Genomic DNA, 14407 nt, shown 5'->3' on the forward strand with positions numbered 1-14407 from the left:
TTGTTTTTCCCCCCATCATCTTTTCTACAAGAACAATGATTCTTAGATTCTCACTTGTACCTCTATTTCTAGGTCATTTAAAAAAAAAGCATGCTTATCTCAGAGCACACTTTATCAAGTTTGCTCTTTTGACTTTCCTCTAATAATTCTTATATCTTTGAACTTTTTGAATTTGTTTTCTTTTTTTTCTTTTTCTGGTTCACTGCTTTGCTGAAGTTTTCCAGTGTCTAGTCTAAGCAGGTAACCTTCCTTCTGAGTTTTTTTTTTGAATTCTAATTTCTTTCCTTCTATTCTTTTATTATTTTTTTTAATTTTTAGGCAATTGGGGTTAAGTGACTTGCCCAGGGTCACACGGCTAGTAAGTGTCAAGTATCTGACCTGAGGCCGAATTTGAACTCAGGTGTCCTGACTTCAGGGCCATCTAGCTGCCCCCTTCTATTCTTTTATTAGGCCTACTAATCACTCTTCCTTAGTGGTTCTAATGGCCATCCCCTTCTGTTTTCTTTTCTGTGGTTCTAGTTCTAGTTATTTCAGTATTATTCTCTTCCTCTGAAATTTTAGTATTCTGGTATTCTTTTACCCTGTAGTCTTCCTTCATAATTGGGAGTTTTTCTTTAACTGCTCATTACCCCTGTCTATTCTTGTTAGAGTAGTAGAATTTTTAGTAGAGGTTTTCTTGTGGGTTTCCTTTCTTCTATGCTTAATATAATTTCTTAAAAGTTTATTTGGTGTGTTTCTAGTTAGTCTTAGTGTGCTTCTAAGATGTTTCCAGTTTTTGCTACCACAAAGTGTTGCTATAAATATTTTGCCATATTTAGAAACTTTCATTCTGTCTTTGGTATCCTTAGGATATATACCAAGCAGTGGGGTCTATGCTTTCTCTCTCTCTCTCTCCCCCCCCCCTCTCTCTCTCTCTCTCTCTCTCTCTCTCTCTCTCTCTCTCTCTCTCTCTCTCTCTCTCTCGTATTATTGATCTCTCAATTACTACCTGCTCCCATATGCCTATAAACACATTCTAGTCTCCTCAGTTCCAATGAAAAAAAAAGTTTGTGACCCTTCTACAGTCCCATCTCTTTCCTTACGTTTCTTTCTCTTGCCAAATTTTTTTTACATTTAATTTTTTTCAGTTACATATAAACAAACATTTTTTAACATTTTTTTTTATTTTGAATTCCAAATTCTCTTCCTCTCCCTTCTTTGAGAAAGCAAGCGATTTGATATGGATTATACATATGCTGTCATCTCTTGCTAAATTTCTTTAAAAAGTTGTCAGATGTTAAGGCTTCCTCATGACTCCCTTGGTAAGGGGTTTAAAAATCTGGTATGGTGAACGGGGTGGGGGCTAACCTCTAATTCACTCCTCTGGCTAGAGTTTTCTCTGTTGTTCCAGATACACTCACTTATCCCTTACTGCCAGCTTTCCTTATCTTGTCTTCAGCTTGTTTGAATATAGTTATTTGCACTTTGTCTCTCCCATCAGACTGTCCTCAAGGGCTTGAACTGTCTTTTACCTTTCTTTGTATCCTTAGCACTTAACACTGTGGCAGATAAAAAGTAGGTTCTATATAAATGCTTATTTCCTTCCCTTCTTCTCTTTTCCCTTTTCCTACTTCCATACTATCCTATCGATGAGCGTTTGTTAACTGCCTCCTAAGTGCCAGGCAGTGCTAAACCCTTGGGAACACAAAGGCAAGCAAAACTACCATACCTGCCCTCAAGGAACTTACATTCTAGAGGAGAAGACAAATGACAGCAGGAAATTGAGCTGGAAGAAACCAGAAAGACCTTGGAGTCCAACAGTCTTCATTTCACAGATGAGAAAACCAAGGCTGAGATAAGTGAAACAAATTGCCCAGGGTCACCAGATTAGTATCCGAGGGAGGACTTCAGCTCAGATCTTCCTGGTCCCAGCGCTCCGTCCACTGAACCCCCTAGCCGTGGCCCAGTGTCTGACACAGGGTCTGGCACACAGCAGGTGATCAGTGGTTAGTACTTCCTTTTTTGAAAAGGACCAGCCATGAGGGGAAGGGAGAGATTTAAGTGAGGCAGTGCCGTACAAAGTCATCAGCCTCACTCTCTCTTCCAAAGTCATCAAAGTCCAGTTGCAGGACAAAAGTCAAGATCACTGGCAATGGCTTGGGATGCCCTTGGATAACTTTGGCATCTTAGATGTCTGACCAAGCCCTAAGCACGACATAAGGCTTGCTTTAGCTTCCTTCATGTCCTTTGGAACAAATTATTTTCAACCAGGGGAAGTCTTCACGTGCGTAGGTTAGACATCCCCTTAACTTGACAACAGGTTTGAGGCCTATAGGTTATCCTCAACCTGGTTTTGCCCATCTGCCTAGACGGTTGTGCCAGGGTGTGGACATCACAGGTAGATGAGAAGCCCCAAAAAGGGCTTAGTTAAAAGCCCTCATAACAGAGGTCCTCCCTGAACACCCCATATGCCCCAATAAAGGCTTATTGTTTGATTCTACTGATTCTATTTTGAGGTGTTTAGGGGAACTAAGCTTACATTACCTATCTTGCCAGAAGCCTTCTTTCAGTAGAGTAGTGGGAGCAGAAACCAGATTTTTCATCTGGTTACAAAGAGAATGGGTAAAGAAGAAGTGGAAACATTTGTTGCAGACAACTTTTTAAGAAATTTAGCAAGAGAAGGGAAGAGAAGAAGGGAGTTGGTACTGCAGAAGTATCATAAACATTTGGTTTTTTTGGACTGAGGAGAGTAGAACATGTTTGTAGGCAAATAGGAGGCAGTAGTGAGTGAAAGATCTAGAGAGAGAGAGAGAGAGAGAGAGAGAGAGAGCACTGACCCAGAGATCCCACTGCTTGGCATATATCTCAAGGATGCTAAAGAGAGAATGAAAGGTTTCAAATATAGCAAAGTATTCATAGCAACACTTTTTGTAGTAGCAAAACCTGGACACAGCGTATCCCAAAAATTGGGAAAGGACTGAATGGAATAATATAGTGCATAAACGGAATAAAATAACATTGGGATGTAAGAAATTACAAATATGAAGAATTCAGAGAAACATGAAAACTTATGAACTTCTGCAGATTGGAACAGAACCAGGGGAAGAATATATACAATGACTACAATAACGGAAATGAAAAGAATGTAAGACTAAATTGAAGGCTATGTAATTCGAATGATCACTCTTGCTCTAGGAGATGAGGAAGCATCTACCTTCTTTAATATGAAGTTGGGGGTCTATGGATGTAGAATGTTGCATTTACTATTAGATGTAGTTCATGTGTCAGTTTGTTTTTACTGAAATAGTTTCCTTTATTGCAAAGGCCCCTGGAAATGACTGGTGTAAAATCAAAAGTCATTGAAAAGGAGGGAGGGAATGGGATCACAGGCAGAAACAGAAGAACATTACATCTGGGAAGCTAGATGGCACAGTGGATACAGCACTGGTCCTGGATTCAGGAGGACCTGAATTCAAATGTGACCTCAGACACTTAACACTTACTAGCTATGTGACCCTGGGCAAGTCACTTAACCCCATTGCCTAGCCAAAAAGCAAAAAAAAAAAAACCCCAAATCAAAAACATTACCTATTCTGTGACCACAGAAAGTGATAATGCTCAAAAGTTACGAGAGATGGAAGCAAGTTGACTAAGCACATATTTGGTTCTGTGAACCAAAACTAGATAATTAGCTATAGAGTTAACAATCAAAAGATTGTGATTAAGAGAGGATTAAGAAAAAATTAAGATTAAGAAAAACCTTGAACTGTTGCTCTGAGAAAATGACTTGAGGAGCTGATAAGGCTGTTTCATTCTCATTGGGTTTGTTTCCTCATCTATGAAATGGGAATAACATAGAGCTGTTGGCAAAGATTTTTTTTTTGTCCATCTGTGATTTTATTAGTGAAAGCAACCTAGGGTTGAGGAAACTCCTTGCCCTGTCGAAGATCAGTCAGCAACATATATTAAGTGCTTACCATGTGCCCCTGCACGTGTGCTTTGAAGGCAGTTACTCTGCTCAGTGGACACAGTGCTGGGCGTGGGGTTAGGAGGTCTTTTCAGCAGTGCTTGACTCTTCCTGACTGCATTGGTTTTTTTTGCAAAGAAACCGGAGTGGTTTGCCATTTCCTCTTCCAGTTCATTTCACAAATGAGGAAACTGAGGCAAACAAGGTTAAGTGACTTATCAGAGTCACACAGCAGCTAGTACCAGAAGTTATATTTGAACTGACTCCAGGCCCAGTGCTCCATTCACTGTCAGGAAGATATGAGTTTAAATACAGCCTCAGACACTTACTAGCTGTGTGACCCTGGGTAAGTCACTAGTTTGCCTTAAGAAAATGACAAACCACTCCAGTATCTGCCAGGAAAACGCCATGCTATGGTCCACCGAGTAAGAAAGAGTCCAACACAACTGAAAGACTGAACAATCTGTGCTGAGCACAGCGCAACTGATCAGGCGACTGTAGTGCAATTAAATTGATTTGCCTGGGGCTATTGAGAGGTTAAGAAACTCTTGGTTTACTCATCCGGGAGTCAGAAGTTAGCAAAATCTACATTTTCAGCCTGGGAGACTGTACTGCCAGTTGGCCTCCAGAGGGAGGAGATGGGATAAGATAATATATGGAAAGTGCTTCAGATCCAGCCTCAAACACTTAATAGTCATAGTAAACCTGTGCAACCTCTCAGCCTCAGTTTCCTCAACTGTAAAATAGGGATAAGAACAGCCTCTACCTCCCTGGGCTGTTGTGGAGATAAAACGAGATATCTGTAAACCTTAAATCGCTATATACATGTTAGCCATTACCGTTTTTCGCAATAATAATAATAATAATAATGATAATTTGTAAGCTGGGAGGTCACCGAATCCAAAGGGTTCATTTTAACAGAAGAGGCGGAACTAAGGCTTAAGAGACGAGGTCGGAGACTTGCCCCAGGTCACCCAGGTGTTACCTGGATTCAGATTCCGCGCTCTTCCACTCCGCAGAACGGACGTGGGATGGTCAGAGGCGGATGACGACAGCATATTCAGCTTCCTGAATATACCCATAAGGCAATTTTTCTTTGGCCCCGTCCCCATTCATTGTTCGAGTTAATTGCAGAGGGGACGACACCCTGGTCTGCGCAGGCGCACTGAAACAAAATGAAAGCCTTCCTCCCCATCCCTCCAGCCGTCCCTTTCCCTCCCTTCCCTCGCCCCGGACCAGTGTGTGACGTAGACAGCGTAGGGGGAGGATCCCCAGGAAGGTGGGGGTGGGGCGAGAGAAAAAGTGGGGAAACGTCGCGAGAAGCGCCCTTCTTTCTCCCGTCTCCCTGACCCCGCCCTCTTCCAGACGCGACGAGATCCTTCGAGAGCTTCTCTTTACCCCTCCCCAGCCCGCCCCCGCCCCCGCCCCCGCCCCCGTAGCCCTTTCTGCCGCCAGTGTTCCGGCAGCGGAGCCGGCTCGGAGCTCGTGCGCCCGCCTCGCTCGTGCGCCCCCACGCACCCTGCCTCTCTCTCTTCCTGCCTCCCTCTCTCCCTCTCTACTTCCCTCCCTCCGTCCGCCCGTCCGTCGGTCCCTCCGTCCGTCAGTCCCCAGGCCCGGCGGCGGCGGCGGCGGCGGCGGCGGGTGGCGCGCGCTCCTGGGCAGCCACGCGGGGCCTCGTGCGTGCGCCTCGCGCTCTCCCCAGCCCCTCCCCCGGTGCCGCGCGGGGCCGCCGGACTCCCGTCCCAGGCCGGGGCCATGTCGGTGGTGGGCATTGACCTGGGCTTCCAGAGCTGCTACGTTGCCGTGGCCCGGGCCGGCGGCATCGAGACGATCGCCAACGAGTACAGCGACCGCTGCACCCCGTGAGTGAGGGCGAGGGTGGCGGGAGCCGGGGACCGAGCGGGTCAGGGTCCCGGCCCGACGACTCGTGGGCTCGGGGCGAGACGGAGTAGCCGGCATAGCCTTGGTGCTTTGCTGACAACTCGCTGGAGGGTACCCATTCTACAGATGAGGAAACGGAGGCTCAGACAGGCAAAGGCGTTTGCCCAAGTCCGAGGTTCTTCACTGCAACCCCCAGCCCCCTCCCGCCACGAGGACGGAGGCCGAGGGAGGGCATGGGATTTGGGGCTGGCCTAGAAGGAGGTGGTCGCGCTATGGGTGTATGGGGGGGGGGGGGCAGAGAACCAGAGGATGAATCAGTGAAATAGCATTTATTAAGCGCCTACCCCGAGCTCCAAAGTAAGGGAGTCCCAGGGCCTAAGGATTAGCAGGGGCTGCTGGAAAATAGGGTCCCAGGATAGAGCATGGGGGAGGGGAGAGAAGCGAGGTCATGCGAGGGAGTCTGGGGAATCTAGAGGGACCCCCAAAAGCCACTGGATTTGGGAGGGAGGACACTGGAGTGATTTTTTTTTAATTGCTTGGGAGGAGGGTTATTGAGACAGGGTGGGATTTTGGAGAAGCCAGGGCTATTGGTAAGGAGACCACTTCACCTTGGAGTCCAGATCGAGCTAGGGGAGGTCATAGGAACGTATATTTAGAGCTGGAAGGGACTTTAATGTTCATCCTAGCTGATCTCATTTTGTAGATGAGGAACTGCGGCCCAGAGAGTTTGTAAGCGATTTGCCCCAGGTCACACAGGTTGGAGCTGGCAAAGCTTGGGTTTGAACCTGGGCCCTCTTGACTTCAAACCCTAGGATCTCAAGGTTTGGAGGTCTACTAGTATGCTCGATAATCCGAGAAGGAATAGATATTTATCTTTAGTGTTGGTTTATCCTTTCCAGTCCCCACTCCTAGCTTGTCTGCAGGGTTAGACTAGACCCCTCTATTGTTCAGCTTTCCTGCCGAATTAGAACATGATCAAAGATATTTCCCCCAATTTTTTTCTTTACTTAAAAAAATCCCCCACCTCCTTTCCCCCTTTGATTAAAAAGAATATCTGTAACAACTATGCTTGGGCAAGCGAAACAAATGTCTGCATTGGCTATGTCCAAAAAATATCTCATTCTGCTCTGTCTGAAGGTGTTTCATCATATTCTGGAATATTTCCCCCCCAATGTTAAGAAACCAGGTGCTCACCTTTTATGGGTGGCGTCATTAAAAGATTCCACATTTTAAAGTAAGTTATGGAGGCCTAGTCCTAATGAATTTTTACAAAAGCAGCAGATCATTTTGTTTTGGAGAACATCATCTTTCAAATCATAGGATCATAAAACTTAGAAATGATTTTAGCTTTGAGATCTAGTTTAAGCCTCTTATCTGGGGAAAGTGAGGCCCTGAGAAAGTGAGACTTCCCCTGGGACATGCAGTGAGAAAGTAGCAAGGCTGGATTTCCAATCTGGAACCACCCTCTCAACCCTTCCTCAGTTCACTATACCATACTTATTCTAGAATCATCAAATCTAAGTGGTGGAAGAGAACTTGGAGCTCGTTAGCATTATACTTTTTTGTGTTGTGGAGCCTTTTGTAGTCTGATGAAGCCCATGAACTTCTTAGAATAATGTTTTTAAATGCATAAAATATATAGAAATTGTAAAGGAAAACAAGCCAAAACATAATTATCAAAATATTTATTAAAGAAAAACGAAAACAGACCCTGAAATCTATTCATGAATTCCCGTTGGCGTCCGAGGACTCAAGGGTTAAGAACCCTTAATCTAATCCAACCTCAAGTTACCAATGAGTGAGTAAACTGAGGCCTGAAAGATTGTAACTTGCCCAAGGTCACAAAAGTAGTACTGCAACGCAGGCAGGGTCTTTCCACTGTAGCATGAACCTTTCCTCCTCCATTCTGAGTGTCTCTGAATTACCATTAGCTCTGCAATATAGATATCACTTATTGTACAGAACAGATGCATTGCAGGGTGACTAGCTCCTGCTACTTATTTTTACAGTGACCTCCAATGATAAAATGGAAGAGATGCTCTCATGTTGCTGGAGGGGAGGTTGCTGCACAGACTAGATGTAATACATGGTATTATGCTGTGATGCCAGCTCTTTTATGTGTTTTTTGTCTCTCCAGCAATATTGTAAGTTCCTTATGGATTGGGACAGTTTTACTTAACATGTGATTTGCTGTAGTTTGAAAGATGAGGTGGCGTGTCGCCCACTTCAAACACTTCCCCTCTTAGTTGAGTGAGTTTGGAAGTTTTCGAAATGTAAACTGAATAGATCACAAATTATCAATCAGTCAGTAAACGTATATTAAGCATAAGTACCAGGTGCTGTGCTAAGAGCTGGAGGTACTGAGGGGCAAAAGGTACTCCCTGACCTCAAGGCACTTACTGTATAATGGGGGAGGCTACATATAAATAAATACATACAAAGCAAGCTATATACAGGATAAGTTGGAAATAAGAGAGAGAAGGCACTGGAAATAAGAGGGGTAGGGCATGGTGGGGTGGATGGAACACCAGCCCTGGAGTCAGGAGGACCTGAGTTCAAATCCAGTCTCAGATACTTGACACTTGGTATTTATATGATCCTGGACAAGTCACTTAACCCCATTTCCTGGAGGGAAAAAAGATTGGGTGAGGCTTCCTGTAGAAGACCAGGTTTTATTTGGGAAAGTAGGGAGGTCCAGTAGTTGGAGCCCTGGTGGGAGAATGTTCAGGCTTGGGGGAAAGCCAGAGAGAATGTCCAGGGCCAAGAGATGGAGTGTCTTTTTCATGAAAAAGCCAGGAGACCAGTGTCACTGTCAAAGGATAAGTGACAAGGGGGTAAGGTATAAGAAGACTGGAAAGGTAGGAGAGGGCTGGGTTATGAAGGAATTCTAACAGCATTTTGTATTTGCTTTTAGAAACAATAGGGAGCCACTGAAGCTTATTGAATAGGGAGGTGATATGATTGGACCTGCAGTTTAGGAAAACCACTTTAGTGACTGAATAGAGGATGGCTTGGAGTTGTAACAAAGTCGAGGAATCAGCCAGCTTCAGACTGTCGCAATAATCGAAGTGTGAGAGGAAGAAGGCAGGCATTCGAGTTGTGGCAGTATCAAAAGCTGGCGTATTTGAGAACTGTTGCAGAGGTGAAATTGACAGGTCTTGGCAACAGCTTCAGAATGGGAAGTGAGAGATAATGAGGATGGAAGTAGCAATCAAATGTGGAGGATGTTTAATACAGATTTGAAGGATAGAAAAGAAAATATGAATCATTTCTTGAGTGTTTTTGGGATGGCCTTGACCAGAACCTTAAACGAATTTGGGGTGATAGCAATGCTACATTTTTAGTATAAGCTAATATGAAAAATTAGTTTTGAAAAGAAAATTATAAAGAGCTACTAGTGACAGCAGTAACAAACTACTTAAACATAATCCTAAATTAGGAAAATAGGAAATGGCCTACAGGTCATTAAAGCCTGATAACCATTTTGCATCTGGATGTGTAGTTCTGAATAAGAATCACATGACTGGGATTTCAGATGTGCTTTATGTTTCTTTGTCACCTTGACTGGAAAAGATTTGGAGTGAACAGTTACTGGAGTTCTTAAAGCACATTGGAGGTCTCCATATTTCAGAAAAAACTTTTGTTTGAGGTTTATAATAAAATTAGAGAAACTCAAAGTTTAAATATATTTTAAAAAATAAACTTATACCCTAATTCTTAGAGCGAATAGTTGGTTGTTATCCCAAGTTACTAAACTTAAAACATAATGGCTCCTCCTTTTAAAATTGGTCCAGAAGAAAAGAAAAGTTCTTCCATCAAATCACTTAGGAATTGTCTGGAATATGAACTGAAGATACACCATGGATAGGCAGTTCCTAAACTTAACTTTCTACTTTAGAATGAGGAAATATTGTGCTTTAAAATACTTAGAAAATCTTAGGACAGGTATGCTTTTGTGTATATAATAAAAATTAATTCCCCAGATCAGCCTTTATAATTACACCTGAAATGGGGTCATTCAGCTACATAGTTGAGCACACTTTGGTTTTTGCCGTTTCCAGAACCTCATCTAGAAGGAAAGGGTGCAGTGTCCCAGGACAGTGGAGAAATAAATTTAAAGGCAAGTAATAATGATAACTGATTTATATAGCACTTTGTAGCTTACAAAATACCTTACTTGTTATCTCATTTAATCCTCATAGCAGCCCTGGAGTTAGGTATTATATATTATGTATGAGCTGAATAACTGGGGCATAGGAGTTAAATGACTTGCCTATGGTCACAGGGCTGGTAAATATAAGTGGCAGGATTCAGATTGGTGGACTTGGGAATCATCAGGAAAAACCAATCTGTCTACTATGTCATGCTGCCTCAATAAGTAAAAATTAAACTAATAAGTGAAAAGGGCTGAGAGGAGGAGCTGATGATTTAATTGGATATATGGGTGGAGAGGAGCCCTAGGGAAATAGCAAGAAAGCTGCCAGTAGAGGATTCTTCAAGCAAAAAAGTGCTTTGTCCTTGCCTTGATGTATACAGAATTACTAAAGAAGCTGTGGGAGGCTGGGGTGGGAAAGACTCTGAGTCATCATTTCCTTTACTTCTAAACCAGGTTACCTAGGCTACAGGACCAGTGGTATACCTCTAGTACTTTGGGGAGGCTGTGAAATAGGGCTTTGACAGCTCCCTGATTCTTTCCTTGGGATCAACAGTGCTAAACTCTAAAAGAAACTTTAAAAGAACCAGGGAAGAAAAGGTACTTTCCTTCCAAAATAGTCTCTTAAAAGTAAATCTTCATTTAGAATTATTTACAAATCATCAACTCCCAAAAATTAGAAGTTGTAACTTTGCTTTAACATGGAATAGGTTCAATTGTAGTAGCAAGGGGAAAATTGTAGGCACTGTAGCATACAGATGACTCTTGAGTAATTCAAAGTGAGAATCTTAAGGTTGGGGATACTAAGTGATCTGGACTGTGTCGTAGTTTTGATGATATGAAAATGGTGCTGTATTAGCCCACTAACCCTTCAGATAGAATATTGCTCTGATATTTCAGAAAAAGAAATGCTTCATTCGATTGGGTATTCCCATTGATGTAGAACACCTTTCCACGAATTGGTATAGTTTCATGGATTGCTGTAGACGAAAAAATCATCACTTAGTGTCCAAGCTTATGGTAATAAGCTCCTAAACTTAGTTGGCTTTGACCATTTAAAACATTTCCGGTTTGTTGTTGGATTTGATGGGGATTGGATCATTGCCATGGTACTAGAGTGTTTTAATGGAGGATGATAGTACGGTGTGTACTGGAAAGAATATTGGATTTGGAGTCAGGACCTGGGCTTAAATCCCAGCTCTCCTGCTGCTTTTGTGACCATAGCTGTCTCTAATAGAATTAGAGCTGGGAAGGACCTAGAAGGTCATAAAGTCCAATCCCCTCATTTTGTGGATCTCGAAAATGAGGCCCAGAGAGTTTGTAATTTTCCCAAGGTCGCAGAAGTAGCTTCTCTAATTAAAAAAAAGAAAAAGTAATTCAGTATTACTTTGCTCCTGAATTTGTATTTGATAAACTAGTTCTCTGTTGGAACCTCAGAAAAAGTTGGAAACCACAGTTAAAAAGGATTCTCTTTATAGTGGTGATAAAATAAAGGTTAGACTTCATGGACTTTGAGAAAAGCTGATGTTTCCCTGCTCTTTGAAAATGAGGTGTTCTTTTGTTTTAAATGCATGGTTGAAAACAATAAAGGTAAGCTACTAGAAACTGGGGCATATTTCAAAGTAAAAACTAGAATAAAGATGACTCATTTAAAGATGCTTCAGGATTTGGGTTTAATTTCATAAGGAGCCAGCAGATTTGTAACAAAGCAAATGAATGATCTTCCTCCTTCAAGCACTCTTCCAAATTCTAGAGAAAGGCTTAGGTTACTTAGTACTTAGTATCAAAACATAACCACAGAATGTTAAAATAAGATGAAAATACATTAGCCTTTGTTTCTAATTTTAATTTTTGCTAGGGAACTGTAGAATTCTGTTTTAAAAAATTCATTTTTTTCAGAACTGAACGAGCATTAAATAAAAATACCATATACAAAGAACAGAAAAAGGGGATTATACACCAGACCTCAAATCTTTATTAGGAGCAATTTGATTTACTTTTAAAGATATAATCAAATATGTAACTTTCAAGATTCTTTTGCTTATCTACTTTCTTCAGGCTTTAATATTGTTCTTTTCTTTGAAAATAGTGTTATTCCTTGCTATTGCTATGCTGTATACCCTGTCAGCTTTGGTTTCTCTAAGGATTATGGTTGGAAGGAACAGACGAGAGACCTCCTTTACCACATGATCTTTCTGGATGCAACGCTGTCCTTGTCTTGCTCTTAGAATTGAAGAGATTCAACACCGTTAACAGACATCTTTATACAAGATTTCTAATTAAAACCTTGAGACCAATTTTGTCTGAAAGTTTCTTCATGCTTTTTATTTCTTTCCTCTGGCTAGCTAATTCTTCTCTCTCACTTTCCATGATTCGTTTTTGTATCCCATGTGGTAAAAACTGTTTTGTTCTATACATCCTTGTTCTTTGATCTCTATCCAACTCAGTCCTGCCCCTTCCTACTTCCTATCCACTTCTGTTGCCCCCTTCCATTGTATGGCAGTGTGCCCTTCGTTCTTGAGTTCATACAACTACATGACCCATTGAGATTGTTATTACTCTTATGAACTGAACTTTCCCGCCCATTTGTTCCAGTAAAATTATTTGTTATCCAAACTTCACATTCCATCTCCTATTTCCTACCTCTGTGCCTTTGCCCATATCCATGCTCGGAATATATTCTTATTTATGCCTCTTAAAATCCCCACTGTATGTTGCAGCATCTCGCACCCAAAATGGATGTCAGTATCTTCCCAGGTTTGCCCACCAAATTTCTGTTTGTTGAGTTTACCACCTTCTTCCCAATCATGTAGGTTTGTAACCTGGAAATCATAGTATCATACATCCAGAACTAAAATACCTCAGAGGTCATCTAGTCAAACTTCCGTTTCACAGATGAGAAAGCTGAGGCTCAGAGACTTGTTAAGTGATTTACCCTAAGAGGCTCATAGGTAATAAGGTAAGGGTCAGAGCCAGGATAAGAACCCAAGGTCCTCTTGCTCCAAATCCAGCTTTTCTTTTCCACTGTTCTATGTGATCATTCTTGATTCCTCTTTCTCTCTCCCCCCCCTTCCTTCTTGCTCTCTTCCTCTCTTTTTCTGCCCCACATCCCTCCCTCCCCTCAGCCAGTCCTTTGCCAAGTTCTGTTGATTCTGTTGCCGCAATGTATGCACCTATCTCTACACAGCTGTCACCCTAATTCAGGTCCTTATTTCCTTTTGGCTTGATCTCTTGTAATAGTCTAATTGGTGTTCCTGGTTCCCTCTTTCAATCTGTCCACACCATTATCAAAATAAACTTTATAAGCCACATTTTGATAAAAATAAAAACTTAATAACTCCCTATTGCATCTGAGGAAAAAGCCCCCAAAACTCTACAGTCTGGTTCTAGATTTCCTCCCTAGTCTTATTTAATATTACACCCAAATTGGACTCCCCATGGTTCCCCAAATTGGACATTCCATCTCCCACATCTGTATATTCACATAAGCTGTTGTCCATGTGTGGAATGTAGTCTTTCCTCATCTTCTAGAACCTTTTCTTTCTTCAAAACATCTCATAAGTTCCCTGTGGCCACTTTAGTTACTACTATTTTCTTTCCTTCCTCAATGGAGGACAGTTAGGTGGCAGGGTGGATTGAGTGTCCTGGAGTCAGGAAGACCTGAATTCAAATCCAGTCTCATACACTTATTAACTATATGACCCTGTACAAGTTACAACCTCTGTTTGCCTAAGTTTTCTCATCTGTAAAATGGGGATAATAATAGTACCTACTTCCCAGGGTTATTGGGAAGAGCAAATGAGATAATAATTGTAAAGTACTTATTAGCACACTTCCTGGCACATAGTAAGTGATATATAAATGTTATCTATTACTATTTTGGAGAGTGGGAAGGTTTTTTTTTTAAGGCAGTTGGGGTTAAGTGACTTGCCCAAGGTCACACAGATAGTAAGTGTCAAGTGTTTGTTCTGAGGCCACATTTGAACTCAGGTCCTCCTGGCTTCAGGGCCGGTGCCCTATCCACTGCGCCACCTAGCTACCCCTAGAAGTGGGAAGTTTTAAAAGTCTTGACAGAGGATTTTAAGCTTGTTTTGATGGGAAATAGAAAGCCATGGAAGGTAGTTTTATACATTACTTTCATCATATCTCTCCTCTGTCAAAAAGCCTGAATGAACACTTAGCATAATCACGGGTTTTTTGGAGCTATCCATCCATTTTTTCCACTACATTTTGAGAATTCTGTTCCACATTTATGTGCTTGACACTTATGTAAGTGCTTTGCTTGGTGCTAGAGGAGTTACAAAGATAAGTTAAGATACAGTGCTGTTACTCAGTGACCTTACAGTCTTTCAAGAGAGATGTCATATAGCTAGAGAAAGTCTTAATTTTTAGTATATTTTTAAAATGAGTAAGAGAAATCCTGTGAG

General features: G+C 42.0%; 1 protein-coding gene across 1 annotated transcript in view; it reads left to right on the forward strand.

The window, feature by feature from the left end:
* The first annotated feature begins 5367 nt into the window (after positions 1–5367).
* Positions 5368–14407, forward strand: part of HSPA4 (heat shock protein family A (Hsp70) member 4) — a 52674-nt gene continuing 43634 nt past the window's right edge. Inside the window, exon 1 of the mRNA XM_020991118.2 lies at positions 5368–5808. Within this exon, the coding sequence (XP_020846777.1) occupies positions 5702–5808 (107 nt within the window). The 5' untranslated portion in view covers positions 5368–5701. The remainder of the gene's footprint in view (positions 5809–14407) is intronic.

Source organism: Phascolarctos cinereus, unplaced genomic scaffold, assembly GCF_003287225.1.
Source record: "Phascolarctos cinereus isolate Bilbo 61053 unplaced genomic scaffold, phaCin_HiC Scaffold_2;HRSCAF=192, whole genome shotgun sequence".
Taxonomy (NCBI): domain Eukaryota; kingdom Metazoa; phylum Chordata; class Mammalia; order Diprotodontia; family Phascolarctidae; genus Phascolarctos; species Phascolarctos cinereus.